Source organism: Aplidium turbinatum, chromosome 13 (genome assembly GCF_918807975.1).
Source record: "Aplidium turbinatum chromosome 13, kaAplTurb1.1, whole genome shotgun sequence".
NCBI lineage: Eukaryota > Metazoa > Chordata > Ascidiacea > Aplousobranchia > Polyclinidae > Aplidium > Aplidium turbinatum.
The window spans coordinates 14,751,047-14,776,018 of NC_137484.1; the positions used below are offsets into that span (position 1 = coordinate 14,751,047).

At 38.8% G+C, this 24,972-nt stretch overlaps 1 protein-coding gene across 1 annotated transcript; it reads right to left on the reverse strand.

Annotated features, from left to right (window-relative positions):
* Positions 1-272: 272 nt before the first annotated feature.
* Positions 273-19,631, reverse strand: LOC145781989 (uncharacterized). The gene is made up of 11 exons (XM_082593710.1): positions 17,552-19,631; positions 13,968-14,089; positions 12,878-12,926; positions 12,559-12,708; positions 10,640-10,822; positions 6,702-6,914; positions 5,685-5,790; positions 3,795-3,922; positions 3,128-3,295; positions 2,464-2,620; positions 273-2,154 (listed from the first exon to the last, which is right to left on the reverse strand). Exons 1-11 carry the CDS (start codon positions 17,807-17,809, stop codon positions 1,019-1,021), a joined length of 2,670 nt encoding a protein of 889 aa, XP_082449836.1. The 5' UTR covers positions 17,810-19,631; the 3' UTR covers positions 273-1,018.
* Between the last annotated feature and the right edge of the window lie 5,341 nt (positions 19,632-24,972).

The window sequence follows — 24,972 nt, forward strand, 5'->3', positions numbered from 1 at the left end:
TGAAGTAAAATCACGAGTACGTGTGAGAATTCAAGCTCAAATTCGGCATCAACTGCCCAGCTAACAAATCAGTTCTTTTACATTTACAGCGTCTGCAGACGTTGAATCAATGTAATAACGGCTGATTTGCTCTGATCACCACCCAGACAACAAACGTAAATACATAATATTGGGACCATACCACTTCTAACATTTGCAAGATATGGCAATAGTTCAAAAAGCTGAACAATGTATTGTACCCGCAATTGTGCAATGTCGTTGTATTACATTTAGCATTGAAAACGAGTTGAACTTTCAATCCACCCAGCCACAGTGAAGACTTGACAAACCTTAAAACATACCTGGAATAAGCGAAACAGTGGTTGCTAACCTTTTCGAGTAAGTCACTTCTTTGCTAGAATCCCGGTTACCCTGAATCAAAACTTTGTAAAATTTAAGTTTCACAGTTTAAATTTTTGTACTTCATGAAATCTGTGAATTCATGCACCCACATGGGTCCGCGAGAAACGGGTTAGGAACCACTGGACGAGGACATTTCGGCGTGACAGGAGTAGAACACAACAACAAAACAAAACGGAATGAGGCGATACAAGAAACGTCACATTTCTTAGGTACGAATTCGAAGTCTCCAGAACAAAAAGCGAGTTGAGAGCTCTAATAACAAATGGCAAAGAATAAAAACACTTTCAAGCGAAAAAAAAATTGCATAACATTTGCGGAATAGAACTGTTTTAATCAAGCGTTAAATCAGGCAAGATTGTAAATCAGACAAGATTTGGTGGTCTTCGAAAGCAATATAGAAAGTACACAAAAAATGAAAAAGCTGGTTAGTCGAGAATACAAACTGTGTATTTTGGTACTTACAAAGGCATTTGGCGGAACAATATCTGCTACAATTTCTGACGGCATTGACTGAATTGCAAAATATGGGCGTTCACAAGTCCAAGAACAATAGTTGCTACTTCTTAGACTTGATCTGACAAGGTGAAGTGATTTCACCAACCTCTCGTTCAAAGTGTTACCGACGCACTTCTTTGCCACATGGGATGACAACGGGATCGCCACAACTGCTCATGGGACAAGGTGGTGGAGTGATGCGCACTGTGGATGGCTCCTCCGGAATGTCCCAACTCACATGGTGGTTGTTGCTGTACTCGATGTTGGGGGAAGTAGTGGAATGTGTACCGTCCTCTTCGTAACCAGAATCCCGGTTATTCGACTTTGTTCCAGGAGGAGCATCTAGAGTGGAATCAGGTACACTGTGGCAGACAGGATTATTATTGTTGAGGTTGGGTGTCCTTTCAAGGTGACCTCGCCGCTTATCTCGAGTGATATCCCCACTTTGCAAAGTCATAACCAAACCTTGGTTGGAACTTCCAAAAGAGCATGGATGAGGAGAAGATAAAGTGTAATCTTTATCCGGTTGATTTTTTTCTTCCATGGTCGTATCACCTTGTATGGATAAATGATTGATGTGCAGTTCCTCCGCACCAGGATCACCATCAAGAAGAGGAGCTGCTGCATCACCAGATACGTTTTGCATATCTACAGTGATTTTGTCAAGAGATTTTTCAGAAGAAGTAATCTGAAGGCGACCTTTGTCAAGCTGAGGAGCACATGACTTCAACCTGATTAAATCCGTTTCACTCTCCTCCGCAATTGAATCTTGCTTGGGGTCATCATACAAGACTTCTTCCGAAGTTTGGGAGCGATGAAATCTTCCAGCAATGATAAAACGTTTGTCTTCCACAGATGCGCAGTCTTCGGAAGAATGAAATAAAACTTTGGTTCGCGACAAGTCAGGCAGACTGATGCTGTGCCGTAAGGTGCGAACATTCCGTGATAAAAGTGCCATGACAGTGGCAAGAGAGTGTCTTTCGTTCTCAATACTCGACTTTACAGAAGTCAGTTGCCGACTGCACCACCAGGATGCAAGATTATTTCCAAGAGGAGAAAGGATCATTGCGCGATGAAGAGCTCTTTGATAATTACAATCGCCACAATGCGTTAGTGTCTCTTCAGACGTGCTTGCACGTGGACTAGGAGGAACACTTCTCGACTCAGAAGGATGAAGATTGCGAAGAGAAGGATCAAGGTGTAAAGGAGAGACAGGAGACTGGGGAAAATGATGATTCCCAGAGATATGGCCCTCAACTGAAACATAATGAATGGCCATCTATTGATAAATGAGGTTACATAATTCAACTCATAAATTGCATAATATTGAGTAGTACTAGTTTATCATTGTTTTCATAGTCCAAACTGTAAAGAGACCAAATATACTGTAGGTCGACTAGCTGTTCTACCATTTACTTGCTCTATCTCATCACTTACTCCAATTCATTTCGATCGACAGAAAGGCTTATTTTACCTTTCTTTGTCCAGTCGATCAACTGTGTAATAGTCTTAAAAATTAAGTACATCGTTTTGCCACTTTCGTGTGCTATGTATGCAACCACATACATGTAAATGTTGACTTTGGTCTACTCTTCTTTGGCATCGAGTTTGCAGGATGACCCCACGACGACTTCAAGCTGTCAGAGGTCGCCAGGTCAAAGGTCATTTCCAAGAGAGCGCGACTGGGTTCATCGGTCAATTTCATTCGCCCTCCTTCTAGCAGCTGCCATGAAACAAATAGTATTCTGATCATAAAACCAGTCAAACAAAACAGCAATGTGGCCACTTTTCAGCTTCACAAATTGGTTTCACTCCAATTTGAAATGACGTATGGCTACTTCAGATAGGTTGGTGGTGTCTCAACAAGTTAAGTTCTTGCTTAGTTGCTTAAATTTGTACATAAGAAACACGACTGCACGTACACCTGCTAGTTAACCACCTCACTTTAGTCTTAACTAACGCAGTCACGTTGATATCCAGAAATCTCTGCAGGGTTAGCCGATAAATTAGAAAATTTAAAGCAGAAACGTGAATTGTTTCAACAATTATTGCAATTTATTCACTCTGAAGATACGCATTGTCATAGTGCGCGAAACGTAAGTGAAACAAAGAAAACATGCTCTATGTTCCTCTCTTTACTTTCCAATTCGTAAGGTCAATATTACAGTAACCGTTAAAAATATTAAATAAATCCACGACAATTCAAGTCCTTTAATGCAACATGGCTCACCTCCAAGGCGGAAAAGGGATTCGCGTACTCATCATTCTCTTCAGTTGACTCGTCATCGGAGTTGAAGGAAGATGAGGCGACCATGTTAGCAGCATGGCTGAGCAGCTCCCGGGAGATATCAGAAAAGCTTCGAGACAACTTTGCAGAAGTTGAAAAATATCGTTTCCTCTGCAAAATGCATCCAGAAGAATAAAGATCAAAGTCCAACTGGGGTATTAATATCTATATCTGCACTGAGGAGGTACCAAGGTCGGCTTGACAAGAGAAGACGCTTTCGACAAATCAATATGGGTGAAGGTAGGGTGTGAAGGCGATTGTGGCACGTAGAGGTGGATCCGGCCACCCTCGGTAACGGGAACGTCACCGGATTACAACCGGCTTACTTCTACTACATTGACAACTTCTGTGATCTTTTTCAGCATCAATGGATGGCTAGGAAGAATTTACTCAAACAAAAAAATCACTTAAAAATATCTATTTGAATAAGCACATCTTAAAAATCTGTTTGGGGTAAGGGTGAAACATATTATCGAAGAGGTTGATATGCTGTATACTGCTACGCGTCACGATGTACAGTAATGCACCCCTGATGTTGACTTTCTGCTAACTATTCTATGCATACAAGTCTACATTAACGAAGAGAATCTTTTAAGTGCACACGACCCACCTTCTCATAACGGGGTGACTGGTCACCATGGGGCGATAGATGAGTGCCAGAGTCACTTCTCTCCTTTGGGTGACGTTGAAGACTGCTCTCTCTTGACGGAGCTTTAAGTCTTTTCGAGTTCCTGTAAGCTGAAGAAAGAAATCAGTTGTCGCCGCTTGTTTGAAGCATGTGAAAACATGGAAATGTATTTTTTTATAAAATATTTTTAATCAGCAACTTGGTTATAATGAAGCAGCCGTTTCCCAGACAACAAACAAACGGTTTTATCACAAAACAAAACAAAAAACTGTACAGGGAGCTCTGTTTTAACCAACTTTAGAAAGATTTTGCTCTACATCCGTGACGCCACAAACGAGCCACTTGCTATGTTTTGCAAAAACGTCAAAATTCACAGCAAACGATGGTCACAAAGTTGCAAGCAAATTTCTCATCTGTTGGCCTCAAAATGGCACAAATTTACAAACTGCAACTGTGCCACAAGAATGCCAGAAATCATCACGCGACATGGCAGTTTCATACAGAAGTTGCAACTGAGATGACTAACACTATCCAATATCCATTCTATAAAAATAAACGACAATCCAAAAATACATCGGCTTTAAATGGCAAGCGAAAATGATTGTTTTGATGACAAGAACATCGTGGAATATCAATTGCTAGCTTGATGCTTGCTTGGGAAAGAAAATTAGTCACAACACAACTACGCTTCCTGTTGGTTGGTAGTATAAGAAACGGCGAAGAGGCGTTGATTTTTTACGTTTGTTAAATGTAAAAGCCATGACTTGACGATTTGGAAAACAATGTATAAAATAATACGCGGAAAATCAAGCGCATTCTTGGTCAGCAAACCAGCCTCTTTTTTATATTGAATTTGAATCAGTAAAAAACAAACTGATTTCCTAGTTGATAGTGCTTAACTGTTGCAAAATCAGTGTAATAATATCATCAGTAAATAAAAGTCAGACTTTTTCAAAACAGGTTTCAAATAGATGCCACAACAAAATGAAATAAAATCAATATGAAAACGTCATCTCATCGCACTTGTAAACGTCCAATCAGAAATGCAGCGGCACACGACTAGTTCATGCATACCTATAAGATTATTATCAGGTATAGGCGAATTGCCGGTATAAGTTGATAGTTTGAGTAGTTGTTGATAAACTTGGTTCATGTGTATAATTTGTGCAATTTCGAGGTATTTTTACGCTACGGTTATCAAACAAATAATGGACTAGATTTTGGCAATTGTGCTGGAAAACCGAACAACACTTGGCAATACTGCTAACAGAGTACGATTTGTCCTTCTTTTAATCTTTGGCAATTTAAATTCTCAAAACTATCATTTCAAAGGGATATAAAGTAGCCTACATTTAACTCAGAGTTCAAAATCAAAATTACACCGGCCTCCAGTTCGCACGGTGGCAATGCATGCGTATATAGGCTGTCGCAGAGTGTCGCTATGAAAAAACGGGTCTGCTACTATTCGGTGAGTCCGATTCGATGAGTTCCTAACTCCTAACCCTAAAAATTCAAAAAATCACCGAATAAGGAATCGGACTCACCGAAACGGGCCATTCCGTGAAAAAACATAAGGATCTCAGGCAGAAAATGTTACCTTTTTAGATCTAGTTGTTTTAACAGAGCGAAACAACGTAAAAATGACAGCTTTGCAGACTGGACTCCTCATTGCGCTAAAGCAACGACAGTTGCTTCTTATAAAGCTTTCGGTAACCAAGTGTCGAACCAGGGCGTATGATTGAAAGCCAAAAGTCCTATCAATTCGGCTACTCCTCAACACAAGGTAAGTTTTTGAGATAAAAAATAAACAGGAGCCACAATCTATGTAGAGAATTGACTGTGCAAAGAAAACAAAGCTTGAACTTGCAATACCTTTGAATGATGTTGATCTTCCTACGTGCTTACACTTCGCCACTGCAATCATGTCTTCAAGCCGTGGGATAATCTCATTGAATGGCGGCCGGTTTTTCGGTTCAAGCTGAAGAAATGAAGGTTCAAAACGCATGTTGAATCAATGTCAAAATGACGGATTTTGCTGTCTGAAGTCACAGGTTGCAAATTACGTATATTTTACGTCTACAGACGTTGGAGCAATGTAAAAAGGGCTGATTGTTAGCTGTGATCGATGATGATGATAATGTGGAAAAATTGTTGTTTAATTCGCTGGATTATTTCTGATAAACTTTGCACCCAGACAGCACGTGGAAAATTCAGAAAAATGCGGAACTTTATTGAACTGATTCACGGAACTAAAAATCAACCACCAAAACAAAGAGACCTTTGCTCCGAAACTGTAAATCAATCAACTAATCGAAACGAAAGAAACAACAAGCTGAAAGAGAAAAGAACTTTAACAATTCTCCTTCAAGACATACAAAATAATATCGCTAAAATTTCCAAATTAATATTGTTTAGGTCTGTTAAAATACCATTTTGTTTAAACAGCAACAGAACGATAGTGTAGATATAACGGCAAATAAATTCAAAACAAACAGTCCAGTTGCTTTGCCCTGGAATTATCTGCTTGCGTACTGCGCCTCAACTCGCGGTGTTTAACAGGCAAATAAACACGTGACGTTATGCTGGAAAGACCCATTACATTGTTCTTCGATGATTTTTATAGTTTGACTACTAGGCTACATCAAAGACAGTAGCATCGCGTTTGATTAGGTTGCAAAAATTACCGGTCCGACAGCTGTTGAAAAAAGTAATTCTGCTGGGGCTAATGTTGCAGTTAGCCCAAAATGTAATTGCAATTTGGATCTAAGTTTTAAAAATTACAAATACCCAAAAACAAAGTCTCAATTACAATTACATGAAAATGTGCAATTAATTACATTCCATACTTCCATTATAATTGTAAATCATCCAACTCTGCTTTACACCAACCTGACAACAATCGTAAGCTAATTGTAGGAACAACTTCGGAGGCGGAAATGACGTATCGGGATTCGTGTCACGTGTGGTAGGAGGCGCGGCAACTATCTTGCTAAAGAGATCACGGGAAAGGCCAAAATCCGAGCTCCTCGGTAGTTCTTCTGGATCGCAGGTGACGAGAGCGATGAGTTGGCAGGTTAGCAGTCCAAAGGAGAAGATATCTGCCTGCATCAAGTCATTAACATTTCTCAGTAAATGGGAAAAAATGATGTAAAATATTGCTTCGCTGGAAAACTTGAGGAAAAACGTTGTCTCATCTTGAATGGGCGCATCAACAAGCCTTTTTTGTTACGTACGAATACCATCAAATGTTTGTATGTCATTAATATTTTCTTACGTGCGTGTTTATTTGAAGTAAAAACAAAAACCTGAAATAACGTTTGCAGCTAATAATCGATTTACTGCATGTTGCGTTCTCTTCACAGAACCAGATACAATCGACGACACCTTTTGGCTTACTTTAGCCTACATATATTTCTGAGGAAGTTTTTTGCACATGGCTAGCAAAATGCGTCATGTTTACATAGATTCAACGTCTGCAGATGTTCAATTAATGTAAAATTCGACTGATTTAGTGCCTGGAAATGCACAGATTTTGCGAGTTGAGTAGGTCAGTGAAAGCTCAATCACTGAAAAGCAGCAAATGATGAAATGCTATGAAAGCAGGAAAAAATCCACAAGAGCTTACAAATTCGGCAGAAAATCTGGCAACTTTAACCTCAAGTAACAGCGCACGTGAACACTGAACACGTATGCAGAAAAACATAAAACACTTCCGCTGATTTAAAAAAACACAATGTTCATCCACGGAAAGCGCAAGGTCGTTTGAAGGACAATGCATAACTTCTCCTTCCGTCACTACAAGTTTGGTTAAGCCGAGTTAGTGATTTTTCTATGTATATATTTGAAATCAACGTAAAGATAGCTTGTGAATGGTGGCTGGGCTTTCAGTCAGTAGGAAAAAACAAAAGCAGGGAACCATTTCACGAACTTCGCTCACGACCAACTCGAATGCAGACTATACTTTTTCACAATTTTGCAAGCTAATGCAACTAATCACACACTGGTGACAAGACGTAGCTGTGCACAACGCAGTTTTCATTGCGTTTCAAACTAATTTGAAAGCAACAATTACGTGAATGACTCCGCACTGTACACACAAACAAATCAAAGTGACATGATTAAAATGAGAAACTACCGTAGCGATTTGAGCTCATTCGCTCCGGTAACGCCGAGTTACGTTAAATAGATGGAATTTGATGTTATCTCAAATCAATGCTAGCGTAATTGTAGAGAAATTCGTGCATTGAACAGCATGCAATGGTAACCTAGTTGTACGACGACAGACGAAAGTGCTGAACAATGCCTACTTTGTCCGTAAAACATGATTCCCAGACAGCAAATCAACTGTTGTTTACGTTGAATTAATGTCAAAAATGGTTCATTTGCTGTCGGGGTTGTTTCCCCCCCCCCCCCCCCATTCGGACACTCTTTGCTAGCACATTCTTGCATAAACACAACGCTAACAAACGCATATTAAACAAAACATTAACCAGCAAACAGACTTTCGGTTCTATATTGTTTTGAAAATTTTGTTGAGAATAATTTTATTAAGAAATCGAAAATCTATTGAGAATGAGGTTAGCATGACTCAAAGTGGATTTATAACTGGTAAAGGAACACGAGAGGGTATACTTAACTTCAGAACAATTTGTGAGAGTTACAATGCAGTAAATAAAGATGTATATGCATGTTTTATTGATTATGAGAAAGCATTTGATAGAGTTAACCATGAGAAACTGATTCATTGTTTGTCCAATATTGGTATGAATGGCAAAGACTTACGTTTTATTATTAATTTGTACTGGAATCAAAAAGCATTTATTCGCATGGAAAAAGATTTATCTAAAGGAATTGATATCAAGCGTGGAGTACGCCAAGGATGTGTACTTTCTCCATGTCTTTTTAATTTATATACAGAAATGATTTTTCGATCAATTGATGATATGAAAGGAGTAAAAGTTGGTGGCTTGAATATAACAAATTTACGCTATGCTGATGATACTGTTCTGTTGGCTGAATCACAAGAAGATCTTCAAGAAATATTGGACAATGTTAACTCAATTGGTAAAGAATTTAATATGAAAATTAACACTAAAAAGACCAAATCAATGATAATCTCAAAATCACCAGACACCACAGTACTCCAAATTATAATTGACAATAAAATTATACAAAAAGTAAAATCTTTTTCATATCTTGGTCATTTAATAACTGAAGATGGGAGGTGTGACCATGAAATTCTTAGACGGATAGAAATTGCAAGAACTACATTTGGAAAAATGAAAAATATTTTAACCAATCAACGTTTAAATTTATCAACTCGTCTCAGGATCTTAAAATGCTATATCTGGTCGACCCTATTATACAGTTCTGAAACTTGGACAATATCACAAAAAATGGAGAAACGGATCGATGCCTTCGAGCTCTGGACATACAGGCAAATGTTAAAAATTTCATGGAAACAAAAAATCACTAACGATGAAGTACTCTCCAAATTCAATTCAAGCAAAATGCTCTTACAAACAGTCAAAAGAAGAAAATTGAAGTATTTCGGACACACAATAAGGCAAAATTCATTACAAAGATCATTAATAGAAGGGAAGATAAACGGTAAAAGAAGTAAAGGCAGACCAAGAATGATTTGGACAACAAACATCACAAAATGGACAAAATTAAGTTATGAATGTGCAGTACGCACAGCTCATGGTCGAGAACAATGGCGCATTGTATCCAACCCTCCAGACGAGGAAGGAACAAAATGATGATGATGATTGTTTTCCCCAGACGGCAGCAGTCCTGCACTGACAAATAGATCTCCTCGTTTCAACAAATGTTCAACACACACAGGAAATGACATCTTATGTGTCGTTTGTCAAAATCTAAGACATCACGTCACATCAGAAACAATATTGTTCGTCAGTTCTCACATGACCTTGAATGACACTGCCCAGACAGCAAATCAACCTTTTTTTACATTGAGTCAACGTCTGCGAACAACGGTTGATTTGCTGTCTGTGATGATACCATTACAAAAAGACTACCCGCCACAATCCAGGGTTGGCACAGTGACAGTAAGTTCTTTTTCAAAACAAAGTTTTATTGCGAAGGTCTTGACATTTTTCAGACTTTTAGTTGTGCTGTGAAAACTTCTTAAAACTTTAATGTTCCGTGTTTTAATTTTAATGAGATAGAAGTCGAAAACCAAGAAACCTGGGGATGCAAAATCGCATTTTCTGCCGTTTTATCGTCACATTACCAATGTCATTTTCGTGGTTGGTTTGAAAAATTTAGTTTTGATGAAGGATAAAACTTTATTTGAACTGTGAATGTAGTCTGGTGTTGGGCGAATAAGCGAAGATTCTTCTTGCTTATGAGGCAGCAATTCAGGCAACATCTCCCAACCGCTGCAACACTGACTCAGTGTTACGGTCTATGTCCACATGCCCTGTAGGTCGCAAAACTTCACAATGATGTAAGATTCATGGCCCGTGATGTAATGTCTTTATTACATCATGCTACTACCGGCGTGAACAACTCGTAAGCCATGGTTAATGGGATTCTTTCAGGAAATGTTTTAATGCACGGAACGTGAGTTGGCCAAAACAAGACGAAACCTGTTTACGGGTGAACCATGAACATGACTAAATCTCTGTTACAACAAGATAGTGATCGACAAAGTAAATTGTCAATGCTCGATGGACAAATAGATCAAGTTGTTAGAACATTAGAAACAAGAACTAAAAATGCGTACAGGCAGAAATGAAACAGGGAACATGTTTCGGGTTTGAGAAATTAACTTTGTGTGTGTTCAGGAGAAAAGCATTTACCGTTTCATTATACGGCTTTCCCATCAGCACTTCAGGAGCCATGATATAAGGTGTCCCTACAATTGACAATCGTTCCTCGTCTTCTGGGCATGTCGGTATCTTCTCTGCAAGACCCAGGTCAGCAACGATGCAAGTGTACTTCTTCTTTCCTCTCTTGTCAACATTGACTTGGACGAGACAGTTCTGAAATGAAAATTAGTCACATTCAAAGCAACATGTCTATGCATCGACGCTCTCAGAATTTACATATGGAGACTAATTGCACTCTGGCATGCCGCAAGGACCACAGAAGCTAATCAATTCATCACTGTCAGAACCGCTATGAAGCACAAAAAAAAAAGTTTGTTAGAAGTGGCATCTGCTGGTGGTTCGACTCATTTTCGATGCAGTGACGTCAGACTGTTATTGATGACCGCCTACACACCACAGTGGTGTGTGATGAGCAAAAACAATGCTGTAAAAGCTTATCAAGCAAAGTGCAAAAAAGTAACAGAGATTTTCACATGAAAGTCTGTTCAGTTCAAGCGACTTCTGATGAACTGATTTCAAATCAGAAACTACAAGTTTACGAAGCATTTAATTTTTTTGTCATTTCTCACTAAATTAACTTTTTTGTTCAAGTGAAACTTTTCTAAAAAAGTTATATACTCTATCTGGCTTACTGGCCTCAACTAAAAAAACACGGTAAAAAAGCAAATTTGAACATTGAACATCACGTAACCATGCGTTCTGAGGTTAACTTGTGAACTAACGGGTTATATCAATCTAATTCTTCCCGCCTTATTCTAAAGTGTACAAAAGCTCAGAGTCGAGACACACGTCAATGGTTGTTGCTGTGACGCAAGCGCGCTTGACGATAAGATCAGAAGATTATCCTGTGCAATGTGCATTACCTTGCGCAAAAATGGCTACAGTCAACGACATAAGGTACGTCTATTATTTCTATATAGGCAACATTGCCACGCGCCTACTGACAGGTATTGTAGACTGATCGAGACAGCAAAATCCGTCACTTTTAGATTGATTCAGCATCCGCAGACGTTGAATCAATGTAAAAATGACGAGTTTTTCTGTCTGGGGAGTGATCAACACTTTTTCAGAAAAGGACAGTTGAGTATCAAGAAAGCATTCAAACAGTAGAACTGCGTATGTGAGCTTGCTGGCATTGTTTGACATGAAACGTCAACGAAATATTCGATCACAACGTGGAATTTATAAATGCTCGCACAACAACCAAGTGCAGTAATTAATCTCTCACATTAGTTCGACAGCTATTGGCTAATTCAACCGTCACCAAGTAGCAAAATTTAGTCTTTTTATACATATATCAGTGAGCTTTATCCAAGCTCCAGCCGATCAGCTTGAGATAAGAAGGTTTTAGAAGCAATTCCTGAAATATTTTATGCATTTAATCTTCTAGATGCGTTTTTGCTAAGTTTGGATTGGTTTTTGAAACAACACCAAACAACGAAAACCAACAGCTTGCAGCCAAAATGTTTACATCACCTGCTGATCAAAACCAAATAAGTACCGTGTCCATGTTCTTCTCACCGCTCATAAATTATTTATTTCTAATAGAAACGAACTTTTTGCTATCTTACAGAATATCTTTTTTGTGTTTTTTTTTCAAGTGGAGTTACTTATCTTCCAATTGCTGCAATTCTGGATTTTGTAGTTAAGTCAGTTTTGTAAAAAGCTGATATCACGCACCGCCAATACGCAGCAAGTTGACAAGCTATGGTAAAAACTAACCCGACTTATAGTTTTTTAAAGTTAAATTTTTCTGCAGTGAACACTTTAACAACAAAAAACAAAATACTTATGTCACCATTGAACATTGATATATATAACAATAATGATCACAAACTCAAAATGCAAAGCAATCTTGATTTTATTCAAGCGAAAGAGAAGGGTCTCACCTTGGCGCTCAAGTCTCTGTGGAAGATTCCGACGGAATGAATATATTTCAATCCGTTGGCCACATCCAGAGCAAGATGCATTCGCTGCTTCCAAGTAAGCACTGGATCTTTCTTGATGATCATTTGCTCCAGATCACCTCCGTTGATGAACTAACAAGCAGAAGAGCATCAGAAGTGACAAAGCTTGAATATTTTCAAATTTTTCTTCAGTTATATGAGAGATATCAATGTATGAGACATGGCGGCTTTCATACTGTACAATAAGATATCAATATCTAAAGCAAAATCAGCTATCAATCAAACACTATTAAGCACCAACCTCGGTAAGAGCATGCAGTTGGCCTTCGTGCACGCAAACTCCCTTGAATCTAAAAAAAAAGAGATTGTCATGCATTGAAAAATGAGAGACTTATAGATTTGAAAAGGAAAACTGGGGCATTTTACCACGACGATAATAAATCTTAATGTTTGCAGAAGTGGAGAATATTATGAGCGACAATAATTTGAAAGTATTGTTTTTCTCTACAACAACACTGCAAAACATGCTGTTTATGCATTGATTGATCTAGAAAATAACTTGACTTCATTCAGCAAGCAAACTTCAATGCCAGATAATCCTGGGACTCACGAAATTCAGCACACCACGTTTTAAGATTCTAACGTCAGCGCCTTTTCTGACAGATGGCCCACTGCAAATACAGTGTTAAAATATCCGCTGCCGGCAAACCTTTTTCAAAACCTTAACACAGCTTGTTCAGAGTAAAAGGTAACGGTGAGTCCCATGCTTGATCCAAGGATCGGGGGATGAAAAGATGTTCTCATTATACTAAGCCATCGGCACCAACGAGAGTAGAGTGGCCAGTGCCTTTCCTTCAGCAACCACGCCGACCCAATTTATTACTTCCTGGGTAGAGGTGAGCATTGTTCTTCAACAACCAGCTTAAGCCGGGAGTCAAACCAGGATTGCATGATTGGAAAGCGAGCGCCTTATCCGCTGCGTCATCCCACCACCTTACCTTTTGTACACAGTAGTAAATGAAAATTCTCGCAAATGTTCAACGTTAGATAACGTGAGAATTGAAAAATATTAAAAAAAAACTTTAGTATTTGGAAATTGAAGACTTGAGTTGAAGAGCTACTAAAGTCCAAAATGCGACTTTTGAGAAATAGCAAGGTAAAATTCTTGCAAACTTGTTTAATATTTTATGTCCATGCGAACACCAGCGTGTGTTATAGCGAGATCAGGTCGTTTTTTAAATCAAATTTTGCGAGGGGACAGGTATTGACTATTATTACACAATTGACAACGTATTTTTGATGATAAGTCAATTTGCACAAAGTGTGACTTAACTAGTTTTTCAACTCAGGTCTTCCGTTGCAAACAACAACAAAAAAAGGCATTCCATTACTTGAGTATATTCGGGTGGGAAAGTCTGTTCATGAGTTGAACTTCTCTTAAAATATTCAACTTTGTATTTGTATCTTTATTTCTTTTCAGCACCAACACCTTCCCGGTTTGCTTGTGAGTTGCCTGAGCAAAAATCATTGATTATTATTAATTATATATTTAGCAGTGTGAGCATGTCAGTGGTGGCTGCAGTTTTGGATCCATGTACGTGGCATTTAACGTTAAAAATGCCACAGTATGACAAATTTGCATGACTTAAAACTGCACAAATAATTTTGCGTTAGTTTTCTATTTATAAGCACATTAGCTTGAATTACTCCACGTTTTCGACGCCTCTGCATGCACTGGATCCTTTCGCTGGTAGAAGCAGCAGTGACGTCAGCAGACAAGTCAACACTTCCTATTTCGACGACGATCAAGTCGAGCCATAGCCAGCTGCTTGACAGTTCAACATAACAAGATATCCTTGCCTTCTATACAACTTCCTTGAGACTCCGTAACCATATTGGAAAGTATGATCAGTTCGCTATGCAAACCGAGTTTCCTGGTAAAGTGCTGCAATTTTAGAGTAGGCGTGCTTGCCCTTAATTTGTGTGATTATTTATTTATGACCAACGCCACTATTTTGAATTAAAAAAATACAGATGCTTATTGCTTACATTTAAATGCACATGAGAATTGCGCTTTTTTAAGAAAGTATGGTAGGATCTATACATAATGTGGGAATCAGTTTGAGCGTTATTCGAAAAAAAATATATATATAAAAAATAAGGATGTGGCTATTTTTCCACAATCAGGTGTTGCCAGAGTTAGGATTAAAGTTAGGAAGGGTTAAAGTAAGGGTTAGGGTTTGGAATAAAATTAGGGTTTTGATCTTCCCAGGATTAAAAAAAATTTTCAAAATACAAATTTTTGTTTTCAGCAGCTACTTTTTTCAAATTAGTGCAGAATTCTTTATGTGGCAACACTATTGAGGCTATTATTACACTATATAGTGGAAATATAGCCACAGCCAAAAAATAAATAAACTTCATTTTGTTTCAACGTAAAAATACAGACATTTGCATTAAGTGCAAAGTGTCACCTTTGTGAAATCTGGCTGTTGCATTTCTTAAAAGCAATCAAATGGGTTTCTATATTAAAATCAAATGATATGTTACAAAACTGCAAGCTATCGCTCCACAGTCCACATGTAATTAACAAACGAAAACACAAGATCGAAAAACTGTTTTGTTAAATGCTTTCCACTGCCAACAACTTGCAGCAAAGCAAAGACAATACAATTTTACTTTACGGCACATTGATTAATGTGGACTGAGAATTCTTCATGGCTTGAGCGCAGTTTCACAAAAACACAAGAATAGAAAAGCTTGCATGTAAAGATTCTGACTTCACATGTAAATGTGTACCGTGGTGTGAAAAACAACACAACTTATTGTACTAAACTCATCATGAAAAACATGGTAATACAATTTTTTTATAACTCTTGTTGATCGATCAACGTTTTCAAAACGTATATCAAAGCTTTTATTATTTTCAATTTTGTAAAAGATGTTCCGTGTCTTACAAACCAGTGTACGCTAAAGATAATACAACAATTACTGACCAACATTACTTTGCTGTGCAGATCACAGCATTTGCTTAGGAATGACAAAAGGATGACTCAAATAATATAAATAAACTATTCACCAACACCAATTATTGTTAGTTAAACATAGCTATTTCTTAATAGGTAAAACTGTTTTGCAAATAACACGTCACGTGGACACTTAAACTCTTGCGCAACAAATCAAGGATTTGACAAAAGACACCCAAGTAGATTTAGCACGTTAGTCGTCGACTAGTTGCAACGTAATCTTTTCCTGCAAAATTAACAACAAACGCTTAGTGCATCACCATTACAATATCTAGCGTAATACCATGGTAACACTACATGTAACACTACCATTCTGGCAACGGAATGGCCCGTTTCGGTGAGTCCGATCCCTTAACGGGGGATTTTTTCAATTTTTTTTTTAAATTATTGCATACCGTAGCCTAATTATCATTGCCGTTTTAGGGTTAGGGGGTTAGGGGTTAGAGGTTAGGAACTCACCGAATCGGACACCGAATAGTAGCAGACCCTTCTGGCAAAGCAGTAGTAACCACGACTAAAGCGTAATGAATGTGAAGGCATAACTCAATTAAAAAGTTATAAGATACGTAGATTTAAACTTTATAATATCTAGTGTATCTGCTGTCATCACATCATCACAAATCTTAAAAACTTTACTTTGAATGCGCTTTACATTGTGGCCTGGTTTTACAACAAGCAAATACAAAAAAAATCGTTTAGCAGACCTCAAACACATTTATCTCATTGTGGTACGGTCATTTCAATCAATTAATGCATTTGCATATGTAGCACCTGCAGCACATATTCTAACACCTGTTGTAACTATCATATGTAAAGGTCACCATCACAACCTCGCGCTTTTAAATTTAGACAGCAATCAACAAAAGATGGTTAAAAATAAAAAGGTTGAATGGAAAGAATTAGTTTTAGAAGGATTTCACAATCCATGAGAAGTTTACAAGTCGTGCAACACAATGATTAAAGCTACACACTATTACCTTCACAGTACAATAGCTATTAGCTGACAACATTCGATCAAAATACGCTATAACACAAAGGCTTGTGATCTACTACCATCAAACCAAAAGACAAAACAATCTAGGTTTACCATAGTAAACAAGTACTGTATCATACACAAGATAAACCCCCTGAAAGGAAAAATCCATCATTTTTACATTGATGTAATGTCTGCAGCTACGTTAAATCAAAGTAAAATGGACAGATTTTGCCATCAGGGTACAAAGGTGGCAATTCCATCATTGCTTCACAACCAAACAAGGAATCAGTAATTGTTTGTTTTGTCTTTGAAGTTATTTTATGTACCAGAAACACATTTGGCTAAAATGATAAGCCATTAGCCAATAGCCATATGATTATTAAAACAAAAAATAGAAATCAACTACAGTCGGCCTACATCTAACGGTCTACAGTCAAGACAGATCAATGTAGACCTTAGAAATCAAATAAATACAAGTTCAATGTGATAAGAAATCACAGAAGCATACCAGTTTTATATAAATTAAAACAGATAGGGCAATACAAGGGCCACAAAAAGTACATTTATTCCGACATATCATTGATATATTTCATTAAAACTATATAATATATAAAACAGCCTATATAATAAACTAGTGCATGCCTTCTTTCACCAGAAAGAATATATACATTTCTAGGATACATATGTGTGTGTGTAGTCCAGTTTTAATCCGGACTACACACACACATATCAAAAAGATTATAAAACATATTCGATAATGCCGAAACAATACACAAAATATAATACTGAAGAAATAATTACAAGCCAATTGTTTTAAACTTTTTTGACTTAAAAGTGTTGCATTTGCAGAAAAATGTCTTTGGAAAAAATTTGCAAAGTGTAGTTAACTAGTTATATATATGTTCTGGCACTGCAGCATGTGCACAAAAAATATCACACCAAAAATTTTACTACGGTTGTAAAAGAAACTAACCTTAAATACATCTGAAAAAAAGCCATATCCCAATTCTTCTAAGTCAAAGTCATCGATCCTTGCTAAATTTGAAACTGCATTTTGAAGAGCGTTAAAATGTGAGATATTCAAGCTTCGCCTTTTGATTGATGATGATTGAACAGAAGAGACAGCTTTCCGAAGAGCAACAGGACGATAGGCAACATTTTTCTTCATTGCTTTTGAGTTTTCATGCAATCTGCTGATGTGTGAACTTTTGTTCGTTACCAGTAAAGCCATTGTTCAACATAGCAACCACAATAAAAATTTAGCCATTTTCTGCAATAAAACTGTTTAATTATATTGATCCTTCACATGTGTGATATAACAAATGGAAGTAAACAATAAATGCAGGTAAAAATTCCTGATGAAAAATAGCCTCTATAACAAATATCTTACATAATATTGAACAGCCTGCATTACACAAATATTTTATTCAGTGCTTATCAGTAAAAAGAATACGGTACTTGCTATTTGTAGATTATTGTCTGAGGAGTTGTTTCAACTTTTCATTAATGAAGTGTCACATTGTATACAATTGTCTTGAAGTGTAAAAATACCCTGCAAGCCATCTGCTTTAAATTATCACTAACAAGAAGGGGTATCAAAGTAACAATTTTGCAATTGTAGATGGCCGTGCAATGGCCGAGTATAGTGCTCAGCTTCCAACCAGATAAACTTGATTTAATTAATTTAATTCCAGTTTAACCTGGATGTTGAAAAGCACCACTCACACATGACAGAAGTTGTCTATCTAAGGTTCAAGAAAAAGGGTGGATATAAGAACAGAAAAAGAGAACAGGAAAAAGGAACTACCTGCTTCACTTTTCCAATGTCATAGCCAAAGTAACCAAGTATGGCGTGACGTGATCCTTATTAACCAATTTCATTCTATTAATGAAACAAATGACATCATAGTGCACTGTGTTTGGAAAATTCATGCTCAGCAATATTACAGGAATCTATCGCAATTAACAATGGATCCACTGTTTCTCTGCAGTCAGAGTTCTCAACAATGGATCCACCATTGGGTTGTTTCCCAGGGGTCGAAAAGCACTGCTGCAGAGATCTCATAAACAGAAGCATGCAGAAAAATTTTTGAGCTGTGCCAAAAGTTGGAAATGTCAGATCAATTGCCTCATCAACCAGTCTTACAATTTTGGTCAAACTACATTATTTATTGCGATATGACATGATCTAGAGAAGCAACCCTTAAGTCCAACCTCTACAGAATGTATCTGTAATCTGTTTAATTATACTCACGTACAATTAGGCACAAAGAAGTGTGTGTCTCAAACAAAACACATTATCAGTAAAAAAACGACCAAAACAAGTAGAAAGTTTGTCAAATTTGGACTAGAGTAAAATAAAATAGTGGGCGATCACTAGGAAAGCGCAAAAGCGAAAACTGTTTGAATGAAGTTGTTTGTGCTCTTTGATACTACAGTACGATATAATATTCTGTATTTAACAACTTATAAGTTCATAATTCATGACACTTTTCACACGCAACCTTAAAATATGAACACTCACTGAAAAATCTTCTTAGAGGGAACACTGCTCATGACTCCTTGCGCGCACATTTTGGCATTTGTCACTTGTATAATATCACTACAGTGTGGTTCAAAAAAGCAAACTCTCTACCAAAGCTTTATTATTAGTAATAGTTTTACCATACCAGTACTATTCTCGCAATAGACAAAATAAAAAGTTTTCTCTCTCAGCATTCAGCAAGCTCTTCTTTGTCGGTAGGCACTTTGACCATAGATGGTGATAAGTACGGTAATCTCTGCTTTGACCAGGGCTTCCACAACTTTATTTTCCATTTCCTTATCAACTAACTATTTCCCCTTTATTTCTTCATTTTGAAAACTTATTTCTTCTAAAATTTCTTTTTTGCACAAAACCTTAAAGTACGAAACATACAAACATAGGCTATACCTTATGAGTTCCATACCTAAACATTAAACAATAAGCATGCTGATAAAGCACGGTTCTTCTTTGTCGTATGAGCTTTCTTCCGGACTATATGTTTGGGCATGAGGTCATCAACCACTCGACAGTCTCATCATCCAGGGCCTTCAGTCCAAGCGTTCCATGTGGTGGTTGATGGATTGGGCAGTCATGGACGACATGGTCTACTGTCTGATCTGTGGCACCACACTCGCATCCCGGTGAGGGAGCCAGGCCCCATCTGCACATGTCTGATCGAAAGCGACCGACGCCGGTTCGTAGGCGGTTAAGCCGGACCCACGCAAGTCTTGCGAGGGACATTCCCGGATGTAAACTTGTAACAATTAAAAAGCTATAATTACTTTATATGCAAATATGATGGGTCTGCTACTATTCGGTGAGTCCGATTCGGTGAGTTCCTAACCTCTAACCCTAACCCTAAAACGGCAATGATAATTAGGCTACGGTACCCAATAATTTTTAAAAAAAAATTGAAAAGTTCCCCCGTTAAGGGATCGGACTCACCGAATCGGACTCACGGAATCGGACTCACTGAAACGGGTCATTCCGAATATGATACAAGGATAGTGAACTGAAATATAACATAAACATGAGTAAAAAATCAACAAAATGGCTATTGGTGTGACTAATCGAACAGGGCTAACGTATTGAAGTTGATGAATTCATGTTTAGTCAACTAGGCCCATGTGGAATGCGGATGCAACCTATTCGTCCCCTGAACACTTGGTAACCCAATTTCATACCCTGAAATCAGGTTGAATCAGGCGATGAAATAGGTTGAATCCTTGGCTTAAACATTTCTAACCCTGACGTCATTGCATAGCATGAACAATTGTTGCAAGAATATAATTTCCAGAGCATTCTAGAAAATGTTAATACTGTATCCCTTAGCTTCCGCAGAAAAGCTTTGTATTTTTATGTTGCTTTAACGATGGATGACATTGAATCAGCATAACAAAGGTGAATACCTACTTTCACACTAATCAGCACAATTTAGTTCAAGTCTTATATACATCACAATGACTGGCTTTGATCTCCGAGTAACATTGATTTTGGCAAGGTTGGTTACAAAATTAGATTTGGAGTAGGCTAAGGTTTGGTATTACAGTAAGAAAAGGCCTAGGGAGCCTGAACTTGCAACCAATTGATTCTGGTAGATGCAGCATCATGCTTTCCAACGATAGTGAAATTGTTAAAATCCAATCAGAAATGAAAAAAATAGCACATTTGGTTGAGGCACTATGAAAGTTTTAAAAATCTATATCCATTCCGCTTCATCACTTATTCTGCGGCTTTTCACCCTTTTCCTTCTTCCCGAAAGTAGTCGTGCCTTTTTGTGTGACGTCACATCGTCTGATGACATCAATGACCAAGGCGGCCGATTCAGTGGGAGAACTGAAAATTCTATGACTGAGTTTGAGGACAATGAACCTACTTGCTCTTCATCACTTTCGCTCACATGACATGCAAAAACAAACCTAAGAAAAAAAACCTCGTGAAACGTTTGACTCTTCAACCGCAGGTCCTTGGTCTGATGAAAGCCTTTCAGAGTGACTTTGCTGAGATTTTAGAAAGTCTTCCAAACCATAGATATAGTTCAAGATAAAGTAATTAAGTATGATGATGATGATGGCGTATGAGCGATCTTTCCAGGCTAGATTGGAGGGCAGGAAATCATCAGCCACTCAGCAGTCTCGTCGTCCAGGACCCTCAGACCATGCGCACCGTGTGGAGGCCGGTGGGTTAAGCAGTGGTGGATGACATGGTCTGCGGTCTGTTCCGTGGCACCACACTCGCATTCTGATGAAGGAGCCAGGCCCCACTTGTGCATGTCCGAACGAAAGCGGCCGACGCCAGTTCGCAGGCGGTTAAGCCTGACCCAGTGACCCACGCAAGCCTTGCGAGGGATATCCCTGGTGGGCGGGGATCGGCGTCGGGTATGAAGTCACGGAGCGTGGAGGTGTGATTTTGCCACTCCGTGTTCCATACGTGGTTCATCCAGTGTGCCGCACTTAAACCAAGTTCTTCTGCGTTCTTAAGTAGTTGTTGTGCGGCAGGCACAAAGGGGCGTCTTGATTTCAGCCGCTGCTTTATAGGTGGTGGTCGCTTGAACGCTGCTTGGAGAAGATGGTCGGGGTCCAGAGCGCGGCGAGCGAGAGAAATCGTGGCTCCTTTACGGCGCAGCTCAGTGGGTTGGATACCTGCTAGGATGGGTAGGCAGTCCGTTGGAGTGGGACGCAGGCATCCAGTCACAGTACGCAGTGCGTCGTTGATGGCGGTATCAATCTGGTGGGTGTGAGAACTACGACACCAGACTGGCGCGCAGTACTCAGCGGTGGAATGAACAAGGGCTAGGGTAGCTGTACGAAGAGTTTTAGCACCAGCTCCCTAGCCGGAACCCGCCAATTGCCTCAAAAGTGCGACGCATGTAGATAGTTTTTTGCGCAGTGACTGCAAGTGCCGGCAGTACGTGAATGACCTGTCCAGGGTAATGCTGAGGTATGTAGGTTCGGCACAGTAGGGCAGGCGTTCCCCATCAATGTTGATGTTTATCTCACGCTGTGCCTCCCGGTTGTTAAGGTGGAAGGCCGCCGACACTGTCTTTGACTTGCTGAGCTGTAGCTTCCATTTCTGGAGATATGCTGATAGTGTTTGCATGTCTTGGCTGAGGTTCCTCTCCACTGACTGCCAATTTCCTGCTGAGTGCAGGAATGCCAGGTCGTCTGCGTAAGCATATTTTCTGTAGATGGTGGGGGCAAGTCGTAGGTGTATATGTTGAACAGGAGAGGAGCCAAGACTGGGCCCTGTGGGACGCCGTTTTTAAGTCGGCGTAGTCTGCTTCGACGACCGCTACCGGTTGCAGGGTTGAGAAAAACCCGGGTTTTTTTTAAAAAAACCCAACCCGCCCGGGTTTTTTTAAAAAAAACCCGGGATTTTTTGGGTTTTATTGGGTTTTTTTAAAAAAGATGTAAAAAAGGTAGATTCATGCTTATTTCACCTCAAAACTACTTTTTACGAATGAAGTGCCTTTCACTCACAGTACATACTTGCATAACTCAATAAAATAATGCACTAGGGCTGTTGTTGCTTGAATGTTGCATCATCCATTAATTTCAAGATCAAGTTGGACGTTGCATCATCCACTGATTTCTATACCAAGTTGATGCTACCGTGGTAGAAATCACATTATTGCATCATTTGCTTTAGATTTGAAGGCAAGGAGCATTTATGCCATCATGTTTAAATATTTTTTATCATTTATATATATTATATATAGTAATGACTAATGGATGAGCAATTGCGTGGCCAATGGCCATTTAGGCAAATGCTCTGAAACAGCCATGCGTTAGAATCCAGAATCTGTAATTGGTAAATAGCCTCCTAAATTGCATTTTACATCATATATACAGACTACAATAGAGTAGTACTTTCACCAGTTTAACTATAAGGCCTTCTTGCATAAATGAGTTTTAGTGTAGTATACACAAAGTGGCATTACTTGATTTTTGTGCACTGTGCAATATCCACTGCGTTTTCAGTTTATTCTTGGAAATTTACTTCACAATCATATCCTTAAGTCCTAATTTAAAGTTTGTTTTAAGCGGAATGGCCCGTTTCGGTGAGTCCGATTCGGTGAGTCCGATTCGGTGAGTCCGATTCGGTGAGTCTGATTCGGTGAGTCCGATCCCTTAACGGGGGATTTTTTCAATTTTTTTTTTAATTATCGGGTACTGTAGTCTAATTATCATTGCCGTTTTAGGGTTAGGGATTTGGGGTTAGGGTTAGAGGTTAGGAACTCACCGAATCGGACTCACCGAATAGTAGCAGACCCTGTTTTAAGTGCCTTGTTGTGTTTTTGTTCATTTTTTTAATTTTCTATTAAAAACTGGACAAATATGATGCTCTGGGTTTTTTATGGGTTTTTTTAAAAAAACCCACCCGGGTTTTTTTGGGTCGGGTAAAATACCGACAACCCTGACCGGTTGTGAGGGCAAAACTGCGGTTTTGCACAAGTTTCATCATCATATGGACCATGTGTCTGTCAGGGAGCAGACGGAGTAACTTGCAGGTAAGGCCGCTATGCCATACGGTATCATAGGGAGCCGTGAGATCAACAAACACGGCGCCAGCCTTCTTCTTAGCCGAGAAGCTGTCCTCAATGTCTTGGGTCATAAGTGTGACCTGATCTACGGTTGATCGTCCGTGTCGGAAACCAGCTTGTTCACAGGGGAGCTGCGGATCTATTATTGGTTCGACACGGGCGTAGATGAGTCTCTCGAGGATCTTGAAGGGGATGCAGAGCAGAGAGATTGGACGGTAGCTCTTCGGATCCTCTGGGGGCTTCTTCAGCTTAGGAACTGCAACCACAAGGGCTCTTCTCCAGATTCTGGGAATTCTCAGGTGGCGCAAACAGCAGGAAAGGAAGTCTTTTAACCAGGACTTTGGCAGCAGCATGGAGTATCAACTCCGAGCATAGGTGCTCAGGGCCCAGGGCTTTAAGTATGATGATCAACATTAAAACTGGTGTGTCTACAATGAGACTTAATTTGTCCACCGAGATAGCTGCTCAGACTGGACACATTTGTCCGCTGTCAACAAAATTGAATGTCAAGGCCTGCAACCTCTTTCGTCCCCTGAAAAGATCGAGAGAAATTTTGAAATGTTGGCAACTCCGATCAGCAATTTCGGCTCTGTTGTATTTTTTTCTCGATCTTTTCAGGGTACGAAATGGGGGTATGAAGTTTTCAGGGGACGAAATAGGTTGCACGCAGCCCATGCTTTAAAATTGAGGTTTTCTAGCATTGCAAGTCATAGAAGTTCCTTCCCTGAGCTAAGTTTACATTGACCTTTTGTTGGTACATCAAGTTGAATGCATGACTGGTTGAATTTAGTGCATAGCTAGGCTAATTATGAAGCAAATAGTATTTCACTGAGTTTACACATCTACTATGACTTCCAACTGGAATAAAATCTCAAGCCATCTAATCAACGAATTAGTCTAAAAGTGAATGCAACCTAATTTGTACCATGAACAATTTGTACCGTCAGTTCGTACCTTGAAAAGATCGAGAGAAAAAATTAAAAAAGCCGAAGTCGCTGATCGCAGTTTCCGCAAACATTTTAAAATTTTCCGCAAACAAACAAAAACTTTTAAGATAATTTAAAGAAATTTTAAAATGTTTGCGGAAACTCCGATCAACCCTAACCCTTTTAAAATGTTTGCGGAAACTCCGATCAACTTTAACCCTTTTAAAATATTTGCGGAAACTACAATCAGCGACTTCGGCAAACTCTTAGGATCATTACTGAAAATTTTAAAATGTTTGCGGAAACTGCGATCAGCGACTAGGGCTTTGTTCTACTTTTTTCTCTCGATCTTTTCAGTTTGTTTGTTTGCGGAAACACCCTAGCCCTAAATCTTATGTTTG

Excerpts from the sequence above, each read along its gene's own strand:
- LOC145781989 (XM_082593710.1), bottom strand. The coding sequence starts at position 17,809 with ATGGCTTTACTGGTAACGAACAAAAGTTCACACATCAGCAGATTGCAT. Across the intron at positions 12,927-13,967 it reads TCCCACCCGAATATACTCAA|ATTCAAGGGAGTTTGCGTGC; the intron begins GTAATGGAATGC and ends CTTTTTTTTTAG. Across the intron at positions 5,791-6,701 it reads TAGCTTACGATTGTTGTCAG|CTTGAACCGAAAAACCGGCC; the intron begins GTTGGTGTAAAG and ends TCATTTCTTCAG.